This window comes from Lepisosteus platostomus, chromosome 3 (genome assembly GCF_059453375.1).
Source record: "Lepisosteus platostomus isolate fLepPlt1 chromosome 3, fLepPlt1.hap1, whole genome shotgun sequence".
In the NCBI taxonomy this organism is placed as follows: domain Eukaryota; kingdom Metazoa; phylum Chordata; class Actinopteri; order Semionotiformes; family Lepisosteidae; genus Lepisosteus; species Lepisosteus platostomus.
The window spans coordinates 33,006,893-33,027,116 of NC_142613.1; the positions used below are offsets into that span (position 1 = coordinate 33,006,893).

General features: G+C 35.4%; 1 protein-coding gene across 30 annotated transcripts in view; it reads left to right on the forward strand.

The window, feature by feature from the left end:
* The window catches only part of eya4 (EYA transcriptional coactivator and phosphatase 4), a 90,544-nt gene that overhangs the window by 68,885 nt on the left and 1,435 nt on the right, over window positions 1–20,224 (forward strand). For 27 of the 30 annotated variants that reach the window (XM_088625306.1, XM_088625311.1, XM_088625304.1 and 24 more), the window contains 8 exons: window positions 166–302; window positions 1,397–1,480; window positions 10,110–10,199; window positions 12,396–12,454; window positions 12,799–12,959; window positions 13,561–13,675; window positions 14,011–14,132; window positions 17,121–17,221. In XM_088625306.1, coding sequence (XP_088481432.1) covers window positions 166–302; window positions 1,397–1,480; window positions 10,110–10,199; window positions 12,396–12,454; window positions 12,799–12,959; window positions 13,561–13,675; window positions 14,011–14,132; window positions 17,121–17,221 — 869 coding nt within the window. Of the gene's footprint in view, window positions 1–165; window positions 303–1,396; window positions 1,481–10,109; window positions 10,200–12,395; window positions 12,455–12,798; window positions 12,960–13,560; window positions 13,676–14,010; window positions 14,133–16,981; window positions 17,083–17,120; window positions 17,222–20,224 lie in introns of all 30 variants that reach the window. The other 3 variants (XM_088625296.1, XM_088625300.1, XM_088625323.1) reach the window with 1 other exon arrangement.

Consider the following 20,224-nt stretch of genomic DNA (forward strand, 5'->3'; position numbering starts at 1 on the left):
TATTCCAGCAGAAGATTCTGATATGGTGCAAACATAATTAATTTGAGCATTTGTATTCATGTTTTTTCATTTTTTTGAGTTTGTCAATTAAGGTCGCTCTCCATAGTTTTTCAGAACAATTTGCAACATAGTTTGTTTTTGTCTTCTGAACGACTTGTGTCACAGGGGATTTTGATACAGTACAGAGCCCCTCAACACCAATCAAAGACCTGGACGACAGAACGTGCAGGAGCTCGGGGTCAAAGGCACGAGGAAGGGGTAGGAAGAACAATCCATCACCCCCACCTGACAGCGATTTGGAGGTGAATTTGCTCTGAAAAAAACAAGATTCATTCAACATTAATCTCATCCAATCAACGCATAAAGGTTTTGATGATAGGATTTTGTAGATGTATTTTCAAAACAGAAGTCTTTATTGACAAAGAATGTGTATGCACACATACAGTAGACGCGTACGTCCAGTACATAAAATTGAATAAGTGCGTCTGGAGTCATTCTTGAGGTCTTGATTTCCCCACGTTCCCCTTTGACTGGTGTTGAAGTCATTTGCTAAGAAATGTATTCTTCCTTCACACCTTCCATATCCTGAGAGCTCAAATTGACCATTTCTCATGCTCACCATTATTTACAGTAAGGTTTCCCTATTATATGGTTTTGCAAACAGATCTTGCAATCAAAGTGGCTGCTGTTTTACTTGCTGTCAAGTCAAGTGGTGTGGTGGGGGAATTTGTCCTATTGTTCTTTCACACTGGAGTACTTAGGGTATTCTGGCTATTTGTCTTTTGTAGTCTGAGACTTTTAGCAGACTCCACGTCTGATTATAGAAATCTGGCACACTGTCTCTGGGTGACTGAGTAACTTTTTAGGCAGCCCTGAGAGCAGAGGCAATCAGGTTCATGGATAACTCCTTGAAGTATGCCGACCCGCTGGCGGGGGCTTTTCAGAGTCCCCCTAAAAAAGAAACTTAAAAAGGGCTTTTGTTAAAAGACTAAAACATCCATCAATGGCTTGAAACTATATAAAAGCATCTATAAGTACTTCTGCCTTTTTCACTTCACGCTTTGGTTCACTTCATGAGTTTAGGACATTCCTCTAAGCTTGTAGAGTTTTCCTCCTGAAATACAGATCATGTTTATAATACAATTAATGATTACTTACGTCCTGGTTATATTTGTATGTAATGCTTCCATTTGTGTTGGTAATATAGCACACACGTACTAATCGTCTCTGAATTTATTTAATTAGCTTCCTCTAGGTAAATGAGCAAGATGGAGTAAAGTGTTTTTATGTAACCTTTGTCATTTTCTTCTTTTATTGCTGAAGATTCCTTTTCTGAAGTTTAACATTTGTAGTGACAACAATTATTAATCTGTTTCTCCTTTCTTTTTTTTTTCAGCGAGTGTTTGTGTGGGATTTAGATGAAACTATCATCATATTTCATTCACTTCTTACTGGATCTTATGCACAGAAGTATGGTAAGGTAAGAATGGTAGTCTTATATCACTTTATGTTTTTTTTTCTGTGACTCATGAATCTTTCTCAGACAAAAATGGCTAGTATCTTTTTTTTTTCAAAAGCCTTACATTTTTCAGTGTCGACGTGCTTTTACACAGTTGTGACGTATTTCTGGCAGCAAGCAAAGCATATGGCAGCCAAGTTTGTGACATTATATTCCTTTTTTCCAAGTTGAAAGAGACTACTTTGAGTTGACAGCCTTGAAAGATTAATGACAGGTCATGGCTGTGCTTCGATGTTATAAACTACCTCAAAACCAAGACACTAAATAAATCAAGCAGACAAAGTTATTTTCACTTATGACTACCAGAGTTCTTTTATTTATTTGGATTCTAAACCCTCCAGTTCGCTGCGTGGAAGGATTGTCCATGTGTGCTGGCAACACAGAGTGAAGTGCTTATTTCTCTGGAACAGTTTTTCTGAAATAACTTTAAACCCCGTAGGAATAATATATGTACACTTGGGGAATCTGCTGAATGAGCATGACCCTGACCTTCTATCTCAGTGTTTTTTTTTCCATGTTTGTTCTGGTAATAATTTCTTCAGCAAACAAAAACTGAATGGCTTCTTTCAAACTATAACAAGTCTTAATGATTAGTAAGGGTATGCTAATTAGATGTGGATTAAATGCTACTCAGACCTGAACACACGGGAGCTTGCTTTTGTGCTGGCCTTTCTTGACCATCGGTGAAAAACCGAGTTTGTGTTTCTCTTTTGTCTAGTGTGAGAATTCTGCAACAGGATTATTTGTTTATTTACCTTTGGCACACACAAATTTTGGGGAAGGAGTAGTGTGCAATTTCCTTTATGCCAAGGCAATATAGAGTATGAGAAAGATCGAAGAGTTTAAATTCTTACTTTTTTTAACTACACAGAGATGCAGCGATTCAATAATAAGATCAGTCAGATGCTTGGATGTGATGTAGAATTTAAATTAAGTCAGTCATGTTAAAATGATAATATGCATGAGTCATTATTATGTGATGAGCCAACATCTTTATCTAGGAAAAGGTTTATTTTATTAGACCATATTTGGAATGTTGTGTTCACTTTTGGTTTCCGTACTACCAGAAAGATATTGCTGCTCTTGAGGTACTACAAAGGAGCTGTGAGGATGTACTGTAAGGTGTGAGATTCAAACCATTGCCTTCGATAGATATATAGTAACTATAGCCAGCAGCTATATCACCCTGCAATTCACAACTGGTAACTCATTGAAACTCCGCAGGTGTAAGCCTGGCCAGTACCTGGATCGACAACCTCCTGGGGAAAACTAAGGTTGCCACTGGAAAAGGTGTTAGTGGGCCAGTAGGGGGTGCTCACAATACTAATTCCCAGTATAATGACAGGGACACTATATTGTAAAAAAGCACCGTCCTTTGGATGAGACATAAAACCGAGGTCTTGACTCTCTGTGGTCATTAAAAATGCAGGGCTGCAGCACCGAGGAAAGTGACTGTACTGATTCCTGGTCTGAAGGGATTGTCATAGACTAAGCAAACCAATTTTTTTTAGCCTGGAAAAAGAAGAAGATTATATGGCGGCTTGATTGAGCTATTCAAAATCCTGAAAGGCATCGACCAAGTCGACTCAGGGGACTTCAAGATCAGAGGCAATGCAAGGACCCAAGAGAAAACTAAGTTTACGAGCATCAAAGACAGAAAACAGGAGGCTTTTCTTTAGACAGAGGATTGTGGAAGTCTGAAATCAATTCCTTAGTCATGTGGTTGAAGGTGACTCCGTGGGAACCCTAAAGAAATGTATTGATGGAATTTTTGGATCATTAAACTACTAGCAACCAAACGAGCAAATGAACCAAACTGTTTATAACTTCTCTTATGTTCTTGTTTTGGAGAAAAGGTTTATTTAGGCTTTATTTCAAAGTTGTTGTTGTTGTATGCACTGTAGCACAAAAGCTGTTTCTGGACAGACTTCTTAGATAAAAAAATAAATGGCTAAAAGGCATAAGGATTTGTATCAGATTTATGGTCATAGTGCTTTACTCATGGGAGGCTAACTTTATTCATTTTAAAATGAATCACAATTTTAATTCATGTAATTAATAGGAGAACTCATTACATCCTATTTAAATCTCATTTTTGCTACACAATGATGAAAATAATTTCAGCAGAAATGACATAGGATTTTAAAGAAGGTCGAATTTCTATGAAAAGGTGGTATAGACTGCGTCAATGTACAGTATGGTATTGCTACTGTAAGTGCAGCTAACAGCTTTATCCTCTCTAACAGCTTAACTCTCCACGTTCATTCTTTTTTTTAAATGTTTAATCACTTATTAATTGTACATTTACATTCTAGAAATGTTTTGTAATCTCTCACCTATTCTGAAACATTTGGAAATGACCTTTTTAAAAAAAAATAGAATTACCAATTGTCTTTGTGGATACTTTGCTGATTTGGAAGTGTGAGACCTGAGACCAAGCACAGAGGAGACTGAGGAAGTGAAGGCACACTCCCCTGACCTGCACACCTTTGAGACACTTCTCTTTTAACACGACTCCAGCACCAGAGACCCCTACCGGAGATTCAGTGCTGACTGGAGGAGAGTGACCCAGTCTCGAACCTCTGATCTTAGAGCTCAACCACACCTTCACCATTTGAGCTTTTCTCAAAAGAGTTTTGAATATTGATGTACTTTAAACATAAAATACTTTAAAAGGAATGTATCTAGCTTCTGATGCTAAAATTGCTCATTGTAACATTTGTTACAATACACTACAGTTCACCCTCTTAGTAAACTATAGTATATTGTTATTTTGTTTGTTATTATACATACTGTAGCAACAGACAGGTTACTGTTGTAGTAAGGAAGTCTGAAAACATTCAGAGAAATGAAAGAGGGTTAAACTCAATATTTGATAATAATTGTCACCTGGGATCTTAATTCTTTACCAACTGGTTTTATTGTAAACAATAGGGAAGAAAAAAATTTTACTCAGAAAATTGTTTCAAAAATAAAATCTGTATCTTTATAATTTTATTATTTTCATTCAGTAAAGCTGTGTTCTGTACAATGTGGTATCTTACTTTATGTGGGAAATATTCTTACATTATTTTAAGTTTTGTTTTATTTATCTCTGTTGACCTTAGCTGAATTTTATTCTACAAAAGACATTAGAAAGACAGAAAGGGGACATTTGGACGCTTCAGACATTGATAAGATGTATATTTCTAACACTTCTATAATTTCACTTCATTTAAGTTTGTGCAAAAATATCACCAAATGGGAACATGTGCAAATTATTGTTATTTCAGGAAAAGAAATCAAGTTGATATTGACTGTCCTGGGATTTTAATGCTGAAGTTCCCATTGGCATTTTACTTTGCACTGTTTTCTTTAAATGCTTTATTTTATTTTATGTTGTAGTTTGGCCAAAATATGTGTTTTGTAAAACTCAGTGGTCATATTTACAGGTGTTAAGTACTGCATCCGATTCACAGGTTAATGCCATTCAGCTAAATGATTGTTTTTGTCATTGATGTTTGCCTTAAGCAGATATACCTACAGTTAGGATATACCTACAGTTTTTTTTTAAATTTGTTTTCCACTCCTGGTTTATGAGTTTGGAAGTATTACACTTTGCCTGTCAACTTGCTGGTCTGTAATCATGCCAGGTGTACCGTACAGTACTGCAGAAACAAGATAGCTCTTGCCTGGTTACTAGGAACACTTTACATATTTATTTGTTGATTTATATTTGTACTAATTTTCTGCATAGTGGAACTATGCTTAGAAAACGTTCCTTACATACTAAACTAAAAATGTTCATGCCTTTGCCAATTTATTTTTAGCTGACATGGTATTACATCCTAAGCAAAATAATGAACATTATGAAATGGGAGAAGGAAATATCTCATTCTCGTAATTGCTCATAGCCTAAAAAATGTCATGATTAATTTCAACAGAAGATCATTAAAAATATTATAAAAGTACACTAGGTCATGGTAATTTGGCTTCTGATTCATAGGGCTACTAGAGACTGTGTCTTGGGAACTTCTTTCACAATATCTATTAAAACAGGAATCTGTTGTAATCCTCTTATCTAAATCTTGCACTTGACCCAAAGGTTATTATAAACATTTTCATTATAATGTGACCATCAGTACTGGATACTTTGTCTGTATAAACTTCCACAGACATATGAGCAGGCCTCTGGTGTTAGATTTGGTGAACACTGGACCTCGGTCAACTCTGTCTGGAATCAAGGACATTTGTGGTAGTTACATGGTTTTACTTTTACATAATTCACATTACCTGTTCTTGTCAGAGGTGAATAGTGCCACAGATAAAAGCTACCTGTTTATTAATAAAGATTGTTACTGTTTTTCACATTTGAAATTGCCAACTGTCGGTTTCATCAAGTTATATTTTTGCAGGGTGTCTTTTCACGCTGTGGTCTATGAACAGACAAGCAGTACATATAAACAGTTCATGTATGTGTACAGCTTTCAGGCCTTTTGACACATTAACCTAAACTGTGAAATGTATTTTAACATAAATAAAAACAAGATTTTGTGGAAGAAAAGGTGACTGAAAAAGGTCAATACTGGAAATCCGTCTAGAGTAGGTCTTGCAGCCTATGCTTGTGGCATAAGCTCTATGTTGCTGTGACCTATTACCAGGAATAAACAGCTTGCTGATTACAGATGGAGTTTAGATTCAGGTCAAACATGCATTTTAACGGCACGTTCCTCCTACGGTGATTATTGATGAACTCATCGCCCCCTAGTACTGATAGTTAATTCATTTTTGGCATTTGACTGCTACTGGGGTAGCTTAGTGACTTCATTGCTACACACTGGATTAAAAAAGTGCTTAAAATGGCAGATGAGCTCATCAGGGGTGTCAGCTTGTCACACTTGAAAACATGAACAACTCACATTTTCTGTTAAGGAAAGTACAGGATCAGCCAAGACAATAAACTTGCAAAGCAAAGTATGAAGAGTCCAAGAAAAGGATATCACCACCCTCTTCTTAGTTGTTAATATAGGTCAAAAGGAGCAATATGACACAACAAGTTAGAATTTTTTTCTTGTTACTGTAGTGTTTTGTTCATCTGACAAAAACACATTTTCAGAAAAAGTGCAGACTGCTTTCATTTTTAATTCACACCCGGACCCATTTAGTCTCTTGTTTCAGCCATTCTGAAAAACTAAGCATTGAAAATTTAATTTTGCCTTATTTAGCATGATTGTTTTTTTAAACGGCCACATCTACTTTCATATATTTCCAAATCCAGCAAGTCATTTTCATTTTTTTAACAACCTAACCAAGTTTACCCATGTGTTTATTGTTTATTCACTGTGTTGGAGTTGTAAGCCAGGAGAAAGTGAAGGTGTAGCACCTTCATACACTTATACTTGTGTATAATGTGCTGTGTGGAACTAAAACCCAACTTTTAAAAACGTAATCCTGGGTCCTGTTTTTTTTCACACCTTCACTTGTTTCCCTCTTTCTGCCCTTAAGAAATATAGTGACAGCTGTTTCTATTCACAGCATGGGTGAGCTCTTCTAGTCTATTTATGCCATCGCTATGGTGACCACCACCATCAAGTTCTAATAGGTTTCTTTGGTATGTACTCCCAAATTATTTTAATCTGGGCTGTTCACGTTTTGCACACTTAGAAATTTCATGTGCTTCATTAGTCATAAGATGATATGAAAACATGCGTAAGTAAATGATGTGCGATAGAAGACCTCTTAAGAAGATAGAAGAAGCTTAATTACTCAATTAATTATAACAGCCATAAATAGAGCAAATGCTGTTATAAGACAAGTCATGCAATATTAGTTTCACTTAAAATCCATTAGTTGGAGCTTTTCACAACTTTTCACTTGGCATAAGACAAAATGTGGACTTCGGGCTTTAAAGAGCACAGTTTTACATTGATCAAAGCCTTGCATACAAGGGCTAAGTTTTATTTTAAAATCATGTTTTTACATCTGAAGTTTGATCTGAAATCTTAAAAAGATACTGTATATACTCTTATATTTTTCATAATATATATACAATTTGTTTCTGTGTTTAATGTCTTTACGTGATTTTTTCAAATATATTACTCATAACGACTTTCCATGCAAATAAATGCATTATACAGGGATGTAAAGAAAATTATAGGATTTTATTTCTGACTATATCTTTTATACTCATCCTTATTTTATAATCTTTACTCTCAATCAAATTAATAATCAGCAATAAACCATATCACTAAATGCATTGCCCACACATATATAACAGAGTCTTCTAGAATTACTTGACAAATAAATCCTAAGGGAAGAACGCCATAAAAATGTGTTGGAACTTATAGCTTTTGTTGTGTTTTTAAATGCTGTTCCCGAAAAAGAAATTGAAAGTGACTTAAACATAAACCCATTTGTTTGAAAACTTGCTTGAAGCCTCAGAACACCAGAAAGGCAATAGAGCTTTTCTATTCTGGGTCTCTGACTATTGCAGCAAATCATGAGGCGAGGCATCTGACCTGTTGTGACCTATCGCAGATGATGGTTTTTGCAGCTGAGCACCAGTTGGCATGCAGAATTTTCTGAAATGCTGAACCCTTAAATAAGGGTTTGTTGATGTGACAGGACATGTGTGAGCTGTCTGTCATCATCTGCTTAGATTATTGGTACATACCAGTGCTACCATTGGCAATATTGTTTGAGTTAAATGTCTGCATTAGGTATAATAAATGGATTTCCATTAAGAAAGGGATTGGTGCTAAAACACCATACTTGTAATTTAATATTTTAACCTATTTAACTGGCCGTCTGCAGCTGTCTCTGGAGTTTTACATTTTCTTTTCAAAATTATCTTGTGCAGGTTTGGATATTCAGTGCAAAGCTGTTTTATTTGAGCTTGTCTTAAACATGCTGTCAGAGCACACAATACTGATACGTATGCATGAGCCATAGGGGGATGCTTGATTTGTCGGAGGTGACAGTAGCTTTTTAACAACTTTAATGTGACAATTTAATTACAGTTTCTTAGTACAACATTAAGACTTTTATATGTGGCAGTTTAATTGCAATTTCTTACTGCAGCATTAAAATTTGTGTATTTGACAGTTTAATCACTGTTTTTTAGTAAAGCATTCACTAAAGAAGGAATTCTGGTCTCTGGTCTTCATGTCCATGACATGTCCATGTCATATACTGCATGATATGACAAATATAAAACACTGCCGCTGCCAAAATATTACCTGTCTATGTTTTACATTGTCTATATTATAGACTGGTTCTACAGTGTGCTTTTTATTCGGGGGTCAATTATTTGCTTAAACTTAAAGTGTAGTACAGGAAATACTTCAAATTCATTACAATAATCTATAATGGCAGGTTTTATGAATTCATAAAAGAATGTACAAATAACCTAACACATAATATAGTAGTCTATATAATTTTATGTAAAATATTGTACTGTTGTTTAAGCATGGTTGAAAATAGCATTTAAAAAAAATATTTAGATTAGTGTATATAATGCATATTTATTCCCACATCAAAAACAAGAAAAGGTAGACTTTGTTTCTGACAAACTCATTAACAGATTTCCTTTTTCTTTACAGATTTTATCTATTTACATATGCACACAAATACTCTGGGCTTTTAGACTTTGTACACTATTGCCAGAGCAAAGTTTCATTAGAATACAGTGGAAATAAGGGTTTTAACAGCTTCAGTAAAACATTTATATAAGTGTTGAACAGAAGTGTAGCTGACATTGATTTTCCTGTTTTGAAATGTTATCTTGAGTTTTCAAAGTAGTGTCATACTGGAAAAGCTGTTGATGCTTACAGTTATCATTGTATTATTTAAAACATGTAAGCTGTAGCTCATTACTTTGTGGAAACACAAAGTGTTCACGTTGATTCACCTTCTAGAAATCCTACAACAAAATGCTTTCTCACAGATTTATGGAACAGCTATACAGTATATGATATGCACATACAATACCATACATATCTGTCCTGCATAACAGACGTTTCAGGCAATTCTGTCTTAATAATGTCTTCAGTCTGCTTAGAGGTCTATCTATTAAATTAATGTTTAAATGTGGGACACCGGTGAGTTTCTGAGTTGTTTTGTGGGATACAAATATTATGCGTTTCAAAGGGAACTAAATGCCAGCTTGATCCTTTATGCGAAAATGTTTATTATTTAGAAGGATGAAAAAAAGTATATTTTCAGTTTGTTTATGATGCAAAAGCATTTTGATTTTAATTCATGCAGCGCAGTGTATTGGACAAAATTATTTTGCAGGGATGTGACAGTTCTAAAATATGTGTCAGGCAAGCACATTGTCTCTCACTCCTCTAGGTGTGCACATATATATCGTAAATACTGTGGCACGAGAAAAATATTAAAATCCTTATGACTGAGGAAATAAAATGTTATTGTAAGAGTTACTGTATATATGATTATATACGATGGACTGGTGTCCTGTCCAGGGTGTATCCTGCCTTGTGCCCATGGCTTGCTGAGATACTGCAGGCTCTGGCTTCTCTGTAACCCTGAATTGGAAGAAGCAGACAGAAAATGGATAGAAGATATAAGTTTATATATTCTTATTTTTTAGGATCCTCCTATGGCTGTGACCCTTGGCTTACGGATGGAAGAGATGATCTTCAACCTGGCTGACACACACTTATTTTTTAATGACTTAGAGGTAGGAACTCTGCTTCTGTTATTTGCTTTTCAGCCTATTAGAAATTTCTAATTGTTTTCCTGGTTAGTCAGGAGTTTTGAAATGCTTTCTCCTTCTGTGAAATGTAAACACATACTTTGTGACCCTGTTAGATTACTACTACTAGTTCTATTAAAAATAACAAAAGGGGCATTGAAACAGTATATTACCGAAAGACTGCATTAGTAATATCTCCTTCAGTCATAATAATTAAATATGTAATAATGAATTGTGGCAGCGAAATGATTTCATAATTTGTCACCACGAGACATTTCCCCCATTTTGGACACACGAAATAAAGCATCAAAGAGTGAGATTTTTAAACTGCACCATTTTTAAAGTGCGTAAAAAAGTGCTAAAATAGGTGTTAATAAACTGTACGCCTTAAAATTACACAGGAGATAGGGGAAATAGTTTTAATACAACTTTATTCACCACAGTTTTAATTGTCAGCAGCAAAAATACATTTTTGCTCATTGAGTTCTTTCTCATATCATTATTTCTGTTCCGTGAAATGGAATGTCAACAAAAAGTCATTTGTTGCTTAATTTGAACTTAGCTTAGAATATCTTTCAGTGACGTGTTAAAAAATGATATATTTCGGTTTTACCGGATTCTAATAATTCATACAATATACAACAATACAACCATATGCCCTTTTCACACATCTACTAAATAAGAAAATACAGTATTAAAGTGCTCTTTTTGAATCATTTACTTACCAAAACACCATTAATTTGCTCAACTGATGAAAATGTCTTGAGAAAGGAAAATATTTTTTTTATTTCAACAATGCAATTCAATATTTTAAGTGCTCCTTTGAAGTGTGTTTTCTGATTTCTTTGGGTGCTGAAAAGGAGCCCTGAATTCCACCACATCTGTACTTCACTGGCACTTCCACCTACAGTACTTAAAATATTTTCTAAAAGTATCACAGCACACAGAACATATTCCTGCACACTAGTCCATTAAATTAGTTTGGACTTTAAGGCCATTCAATTACTTACTGAAGCTCAAAATTTCAGATTGGTTACATCACCTTTCTGCATCTGGAGCTGTTACTGTTTCACCTTGCAGAGTGATTTGTACACCTCTTTCCTTTCATTGTGCAATGTGTGGTAATTTGGGCTCTTAACTGACTGGGTACTAGTCTAGAGATCCTGAAACCAGGCATGGTTGTTCACAGAAATACATCTGGTGCTCTAAACATCAGTGAGTTTGGTAGCCTGATTTCTGTGAAATGTAATGTTGACATTGCAGGTAATGTTAATTATTTATTTCATTCAAATCTGTATTGTTTAAAATTACAGACATAAAGTTCTATGATCCCTATATTAGCACCTGGGTGATATTAATGGATGGTCTGCTGTCATTCTTAAGATTTTTTTTATTCTCTTATATTGTTTCTGTCTCAAGTACAACACATTGTTAGACCTTTATCATTGTTCCTCTGCCAAGAAACTCTCCAAGTACAGTACCTCTCTGCTACTTATACTTCTGCAAGGCTTTCTGAACAATAGCCAGTGCCTGGCTGTCATTCTTTAAAAGACAATAGCTATGTAGCAAATTTTTCATGAATACCTCATCACTGCAAGCCTGTGTAAATGAAACATGACCAGTCAAGGATATTAAATATTGCCCTTATTTAAAGATTAGCTGAGTGTGATACAGGAGCAAAAACAAAACCTTCATGAGCTACAAACCAGACTGTACTTCATGTTCCAGTGTGTTGACTGAAACATTCAAAGAAGGTTTTTTAAAATCTATATTGTTGTTGCCACTCATTTCATTTTGTCATTGCTGTTCATTTTGTGATATGAAAGTAAATGAGTGAAATTCTTTTATATATAAAAACTTCTTTTTTTTTCAAAGATCTATCAAGTTAGTTTCTAACAAGTATCTATTAAGCTCTACTAGCAAGCTTAGCTGAAAAGTGGATTTCCGGTAAGATGTGTTCCTGCCTGTGCGTGGTCTGTTCATATTGCCAGCAGCAGTGCTGTGTCTTGGTGTGCTTCTACTGCCCCTGTCTGGTCCAGTACCAGCATGTGTAGAGTAGCACAAAGTGTTTGGGTAAGTCAGTTCAGTCACAGGTCATTTCAGTTATTCAGACAAGATATTAGTCAAATTTAAATTCCAAGCTCGTGAGATAAGGGAATCACCAATTTGTACCTTTTGTAGGAATGTGATCAAGTTCACATAGATGATGTTTCGTCTGACGACAATGGACAAGACTTAAGGTAAGACTATGTTACTGTAGCATGTCTGCTTATGTACTGTTGTTTCTCTACTATGACATTAATAAAAAGTGTAGCCTATTACAATACAATTACAATAGAAAAAAAAATAAAAAAGAAATGTGTTCATGTATTCTGTGTGCTTTAAGAACATAATTTTTACTGGAAATAGCCTAAATGAAACTAATGTCTTTGAAAATACCCATGTACTTTACATACCAATGTATCAATTTAAAAGCTGCAAACGAATTCCCTTGAATTACATTTTTTAGTTCATAGGAAAGAGAGCGATATAGATACATTAAACCTAACAACATTAAAATAAAATATATCATTATTATTGACAGTACTTACAGTTTTGCAACTGATGGCTTCCATGCAGCTGCAACAAGTGCAAACCTCTGTCTGGCCACAGGAGTGAGAGGAGGGGTGGACTGGATGAGGAAGTTGGCATTTCGCTACCGAAGAGTAAAAGAGTTGTATAGCACATACAAAAACAATGTTGGGGGTAAGCCTGTGTGTTTATTGTAGCAACAATGGAGAAATAAAATCCTCATAGCTGTGCCTTTTAAAGAATCAGTATTAATTGGGGTTGACTTTGTCCTAATATTCTGTTATTTGGGCCACTGGCTTAGTATTGTGGTTTTGGCTTTAAGTTGCAGTGCTAGCTGTGGTCAGGGCATAGTTCTGAGAGTCCAACTCTTCTTTTAGGGGAAAGCACAGTGGACCATTTATTGCCACTCCATATCTATATATTATGCTGTGTCTTGTATTTTAGCAATGATAAGCCACAGAGAGGTCCTTCAGATATACAGTATGCATTTATATGCAGTATGAAGTTTTAAGATGAACAATTTAGATGTGTGAGTCATGACCCATTACAAAACCAGATTTTAAAAACTTGTATTACAAATATGCAGTTTGCACAATGTCAATACATTAGATATTTTCTCTGTTCTGAGTTCTTCAGTAACTGTACAAGGATCCTTATCTTCTAAAGTAATGCAATTTCTTATGTACTCCAAGGATTGAAGCTGGAGAGTTACCATTGTGCCTGCTAGCCTTGTAAATGACTCCCTTGTATCGTGCTGTATTTTTCACATTTGAAGGACTGCTTGGACCTGCCAAAAGAGATGCATGGCTGCAGTTAAGAGCTGAGGTGGAAGCTCTAACAGATTCCTGGCTGACTAACGCACTTAAATCATTGTCTATCATCAGCTCAAGGTAAAACCTCAAATTAACTGTGCCTACATTAATTACGCAGACAGATTAAAACTGAAAAGATAAACATATCTAAACCAAAAGAACTCTTAAAATATTTCACTTTGGAAAATACTTCCTTGAAGGCGTATGATAAAATAAAACCTGATAAAGTAAAAAAAACACTTGAAATGAATACACAGTGTGTTTTTCCGTTTCCTTCCTTTTTAAACTGATAGATGGGTTATGGCCAACACCTTGAATATATTAATAATAATGTCAGGTAAATTAAAATGTTCTGTTTTTAGGGAGACTCACCTCTGTAAAATAAGTAATTAATATCTCTTATTTGTTTCCAGAAGTAACTGTGTGAACGTACTGGTAACAACGACACAACTTATACCAGCACTTGCAAAAGTACTTTTATATAGTCTAGGTGCTGTGTTTCCCATTGAAAACATTTATAGTGCTACAAAAATAGGTAAGAAGTTTATTTTGTTTTATGGGTTTTTATGTTTAGGCTTCACAATGTTTTTCTCTGACGTTATTCAGCACAATGATTTCTAGTCGTATTCCTAGAAGAGAAATGTCTTTAAATGAAACCATTGGCTGGAGTTCAGTCATTATGTGGTTGGCCTATATAAATGTCTCTCAATTTAATGCAAGACATATTCTTTAGTTGATTCAGTAATGTAATAAAATATATTATTAAAGAAGTACATGGGGCATGTTTTAAGTAGACCATTTTTCTCTTTACTCACAAATTGTCTTAGTGTCCTTTTATTCTTAGGAGATGGTTCCAGGCTGACATTTTACAAATACTGTGGCTTGCAAAAGCATTCAGACAGTTGCACAGTTTTCACAATTTGCTGCTTTAAAGCTTGCAATCATGACACGGTAAAGTAGAAATTAATATTTGTTATATACACAACTTTCTCCACGCATTCAAAGCAAAAAATAAAAATAAATAATATGGAAGAGAACTGGAATAGTTATGATTGCTTAAGTGTTCAAATAGTTTTCTGTGGGAAGTCTAAATTCATGCAAAAAATCAACATGCACTAAATTACCTTAATGAGCCACACGATTCGTTGCAAAGCCTGTGTTTCCTAATAGTAGTTAGCATGATTTCAGGATAAATACCCCTTTCTCTGTAAGATCCCTCAGGCAGGTAGGGAATTTCAAGCAAAGATTCACCCATTAAGATCAACATGCTCTCAGAACAACTCATGAATAACATTGTATAATGGCACAGATCAGGAAAAGGTTATAAAACATTTCACAGACCCTTTCTCTTTGAGAATGGTGAAGTTGATCATCCAGACACTGTATAGCACAGGATATCTTTCAAAACTGAAAATTGTCCACACAGCATAAATAGGCTTGTATTGAAAATCCAGCATCAAAGCACCTACAGTAGGTGAGGCAATCACTTTTGTGGTCAGACAAAATGCAACTGTAGCTTTCTAGTATAAATACAAAGCGTTTAGGGTTGCAATGGCTCTGTGGCTAAGGATCTGCGCCGGTTTGTATCCCGCGCCTGGCAGAGGAATCCTACTCCATTGGGCCCCTGAGCAAGGCCCTTAACCCCAACTGCTCCAGGGGCGCCATATAAATGGCTGACCCTGCGCTCTGACCCCAAGCTTCTCTCCCTGTCTTGTGTGTCTCATGGAGAGCAAGTTGTGGTATGCTAAAAGACTATTTCCTCATGCAAGAAATTGTATTTGACTATTAAAGTGATCTTCTTCTTATTATTATTATTGCTGCAAATCCAACATAGAGCATCCCTCAGTCAACGCTATTCCTACTGTTCCTATTATTGTTAAGCAGTATTGTTATAGTCCTGCTTCTCATCAGCAGAGACTTGGACATCTGTCAGGACTTACACAGAAATAACAAAAAGATAGAGGGAGCAATGAACTGGCAAATCTTAGAGGAAGACCTGCTTCAGACCTAAAATTGGAACAGAAATTCACATGTCAGTAGGACAGTGATCCAGAGGTCAAAGGGTCATAAAAAGGTCAAAGCTACACTGCTTAGACATAACAAAGTGAATGTCCTTGACTGGCCCAGTCAAAATTCTGACATGAAATCTATGGTGAATCTATGAAAAGGCTGAAAAACTGCTGTACATACTGTAGGCAATCCCCAAGCAACTGCCAAAAAAGACAGGCATAAATTGTACCAAGCTGATGCGCAATGTTGGTAGAGGATTTCCTAAAAAACATGAACATGAATATTGGTCTGTAGTTTTTGGTAACATTTATTGTAATTTTTCTTACCCTTACAAGTCTTCAATTTGAGTATTCATGTTTTGAAGAAAATATTCAATTTATAAGAGGTTTATGGACCATTTTGCAATGTCACAAAATGGGACACCATAGGAAATGTCTGAATACTTTTGCAAAGTATTTTACATCCTGTATGCAATAACACAATGTTTTGTTAATAGCAGTTCAGGACAGCAGGCATATGGGAAAGGTTGATTGCCAGGATATTCACACTTAATATTAATTTTGTAAATTTTCCAGCCCAACAACATCTGGCCCATATACCACCTAAAATAGAAAATTAATATCACAGACTAACAAGCCAGACACATCTTTGTAGAGAATAAGTTTGAAGTCATCCATTGTACAGTATACAGAACATTTTGTACAACAACCCCAAATAGTTTAAGCTCGTACTAAGAACCAATATATTTAATTTGAAACATGCAGTCAAAAAATAGAGGCACATACCCATATGTGCATTTACCAACACAACAGGCATTATAAATACAAATGATGCTATTCTTTTCAATTATTCATTTACTGCCTCTCATTATTAAAGTGTCTCTGAGGTGTTTAAGCATCACCATGCACAAGTTCCATTTCAAATCAATCTAAATCAAGTAGAGCAACCATTTTCAAGTCATGGATGGATGGGATAATTCTTCAGAGAAAAGAGCTGGATTTTGTCACAATTCATGTTAAATCTTTAGATTTGATTAATACTGTAACATTGTAAATTTTTTTGAGAATCTAATCTTTGAAGAGAAATGAAACGTAAATGTAACTATTTTCTTAGCTGCAGGGGGCCATACTCTTTGAAGCAGGGTTTCTTTTCTATCTGTCTTTATATTGTGCCCATTTTGTCGTAAAGTTTCAAACATGAACACAAGGTAAGGTCCTAAGTGTTAAGCAAGACACACAGACCCACATATTGGCCCAACTGTTTTCTTGATCACATGTAAATATGTTTTTCTCATCACCCTAAGTGAATATTGCCCTTGTCTTCCTTCATGTCAGCCTGTGCAGATGAAAGGTTAAGCGGTGCATTGTTTTTCAGGAAAAGAAAGCTGTTTTGAGCGTATAGTGTCCAGGTTTGGCACTAACATTACATATGTTGTCATTGGAGATGGGCGAGATGAAGAGCATGCAGCCAGCCAGGTAAAGTCAATCTGAACTCTGCCTTGTTTATCTTCCAGGAAAAGAGAGTTGCTTTGAGCGCATAATGCAAAGGTTTGGCAGAAAAGTAGTGTATGTTGTTATTGGGGATGGTGTAGAAGAGGAACAGGCAGCAAAAAAGGTAACGTCTTCGGTGAACGTTGGTGTATCATTTAGACTGGCCAGCTTCTCTTTCTTTGCTGTAGTTTACAATTTGCTATTAAAATAAATCAATACAGAATGTGGGAATAGATTTACCAGGGCGCCTTATAATGTGCTAATAACCATGTATATTAAAAGAATAACATATTTCTCAGCTCATCAAATTACTTGCTTGCCACCCTAATATGTGGCTTCTGTAAATTTTATTTTACCCTTCTACATACAGTACCAATCTATAATATCCAGTCTTAATTATATTCTTCACATTAAGCAAAATATTCTGAGCTTAAAAACCCAGGGAGTGCCATTGGGAGCCTACCATACATACAGTAGAAAGTATTTTCAGGGCTTCTGTAAGAGGAAATATTCAGGGAAACATAGTTAGAAAATTGAGATGTTTCATTTAGTAGATCTAAAGTCTAAGGTCTTTTAGTTTAAAATCACCCTTTCCTTTGTTAAGCATCTCAGTTATATTTATGAAGAAAGATTGAAAAAAAGTTCAGCTAGGAAAGTTCTCATAATTTTCCACATGGAGAATTCTGACTTTATTTTTTTTTTGCATGGCACTTGGTTTAATAGCCTTGGTAAATCTGACCCATAGTGCCTGTAGTGTGAGACTCATTGCTTACTGCTAGTTCTGGTGTGGCTTTTCCTATCCTGTTCTGTGTGTGCCAGCGGAAAATATTTGTGTAATGACTTCTGCTATCATGTAATGACACCCTCACATTATTATATTCAGATGACCTGGATCATAAACACACTTTTCTACATTACATAATTGTGTTAAGAAGGCTGATATCGACAACCTGGGCAGGCCATTTTGGAAAATCCACAACAGTCAACCTCACTGTGCCATGCAACCTCTCACAACCAGATTCATTGATTTACATTTACAGTTTATACAGTATATGGTAGTACTGATGTTCTCAGTGTTTGAGTAATTATTTTCAATATACAGTGTTTTTCATGACAGCCAAGGAGTTTCTTTCTGTATAAAATAGTTTATTACTCTTTAATTAGACTTTCCAGTGCAACAGAAGTTCTTCAGATGTGTTTAAAAATATAATGCTGTGATTCATTCAGGGGTTAATGAATGAACAGAATAATCCAGTGACTAAGCCACCAGCATTGGACTGACAGCTCCCAGAAACAAAATGTCTTTATTCTATATCAACGCTCTGCATATAAACTTCATAATTAGCACTTAAATCAGTCACACACAGGGGTGTGGAAACTCTGGGGCTCTGGGATAAACTCTGGACCCAGGGTGCTGTCTGTGTGGAGTTTGGATGTCCTCCCCATGTTGGTGTGAGTGTCCTTCAGGTGCTCCGGTTTCCTCCACTGTTGGAAGGAGGTGGAACTGGTCATCTAATTGGCTTCTGCAAAAAAGGAAAGAGTGTGTGAATGTCTATGTGTGTCCTGTCCAGGGTTAGTATCCCACTTTATACCAGTTGTGTGGATAAAGGGGTTGCAGGAAATGGATGGATGGTTTAATCACACAAATACACATTTCACCCAATTATCTTCTTCAGCAGTAATCCACTACAAAATCCTAGGTCCTTTTATTATATTATTTCTTTTAATTAAATTTCCTGTGAATGTTTAGAAATAGCAGCACACTCTAATTTGCAATTATCCTCGGTGTTAATTTAAACACCAATGCAAAAAAACAAAGTATTCCAAATTCTAAAATACTAGGGTTACAACACAATCGATTTCATCACAAATTAATTTTAATACACGAGTAGTCCATGATAATAACTAAAATTCTTGTAAACATAATAGCACTTGCCCTGCATTGGATTAGCTCATTATATTTATGTACAGTACATAAAGTAAGTTCCTCATGAAGTCCCCCAATGTCTGACAATAAGCTTATCTCTGTAATAGTCAATTAGACTGCTTTCTCTGGGAGACGCATTTACATGTACTACCGCCCCTGCTACACCACGATACACAATGAGTATGGAAAAGGAAATGTAGTACAGAATCACAACTTGATTTGATCACTAACTGGGGACGATTGTGATTGTGAAAGCATAAAGAAATCATTGAACAAAGACAAATACCTACAGTATATGACTTGGCTTTTAAACAAGAAAATTAAGAACATTTTATCAAAGCTGGATTGTGAAACCCTCTTCACAAATGTATAATTTGTCAAACTGCTAAATTTAATTACATATTGTCATTCTTAATTTTTAGATCGATAGACTGTGGATAACTGCATCTAATGAGAATTTTGACTCATTTTAAAATTTCACTTTGCTAGTTATATAATTGGACCAATGAATGTGTGTCATACAATATCTCTGAGGAAGAGAACATTTATAGAAATGCGTAAGCTTGCATGTGATTCTCTTCTTGTTATATCATTTTAAAGATTAATTTTAATCCAATAATGAGATCTGGAATCCAGTGCTGATGGATTGGCTTGTGCGCTCTTTATTTCTTCTAGTTATCCTGTAGTTAGTATTTTATTAAAATAGTTCAGGTGGGTAGCTGTGTCAGCATGCGAAGACTGCAAAGAAACAAGCAATAGGTTTATTCCATGCTGGAAAAAAAGAAGAAAGAAAACACAACGTTTCGGCCGTGGAGAAGGCTGAAGGAGGCCCCTGAAGAAGGCTCCACAGCCGAAATGTTGTGTTTTCTTTCTTCTTTTTTTCAGCATGGAATAAACCTATTTTATGAAAATGCCTAGTAGGTATGTGCCTGAGTCAGGAGTCACTTTTACATTTTAAGGTAAAAGGAGGAGGACACACTGGGAAGTACAGTAAAACGGATTTGCGCATTTGTTGTTAACAACTCATAGACTTTTTAGAATATATCTTGTGTTGCAGCGGCTCACAAGGAATTTAGCATTAATGAAGGAGTAATTTATTAAATAAAGCACTAAATGTCTGTGTGACCTACAGTAGAATTTATTTATTATGTATAAATTAATATAACCTATATCGAATGCTGGTCAGTTTTACTCAATTTT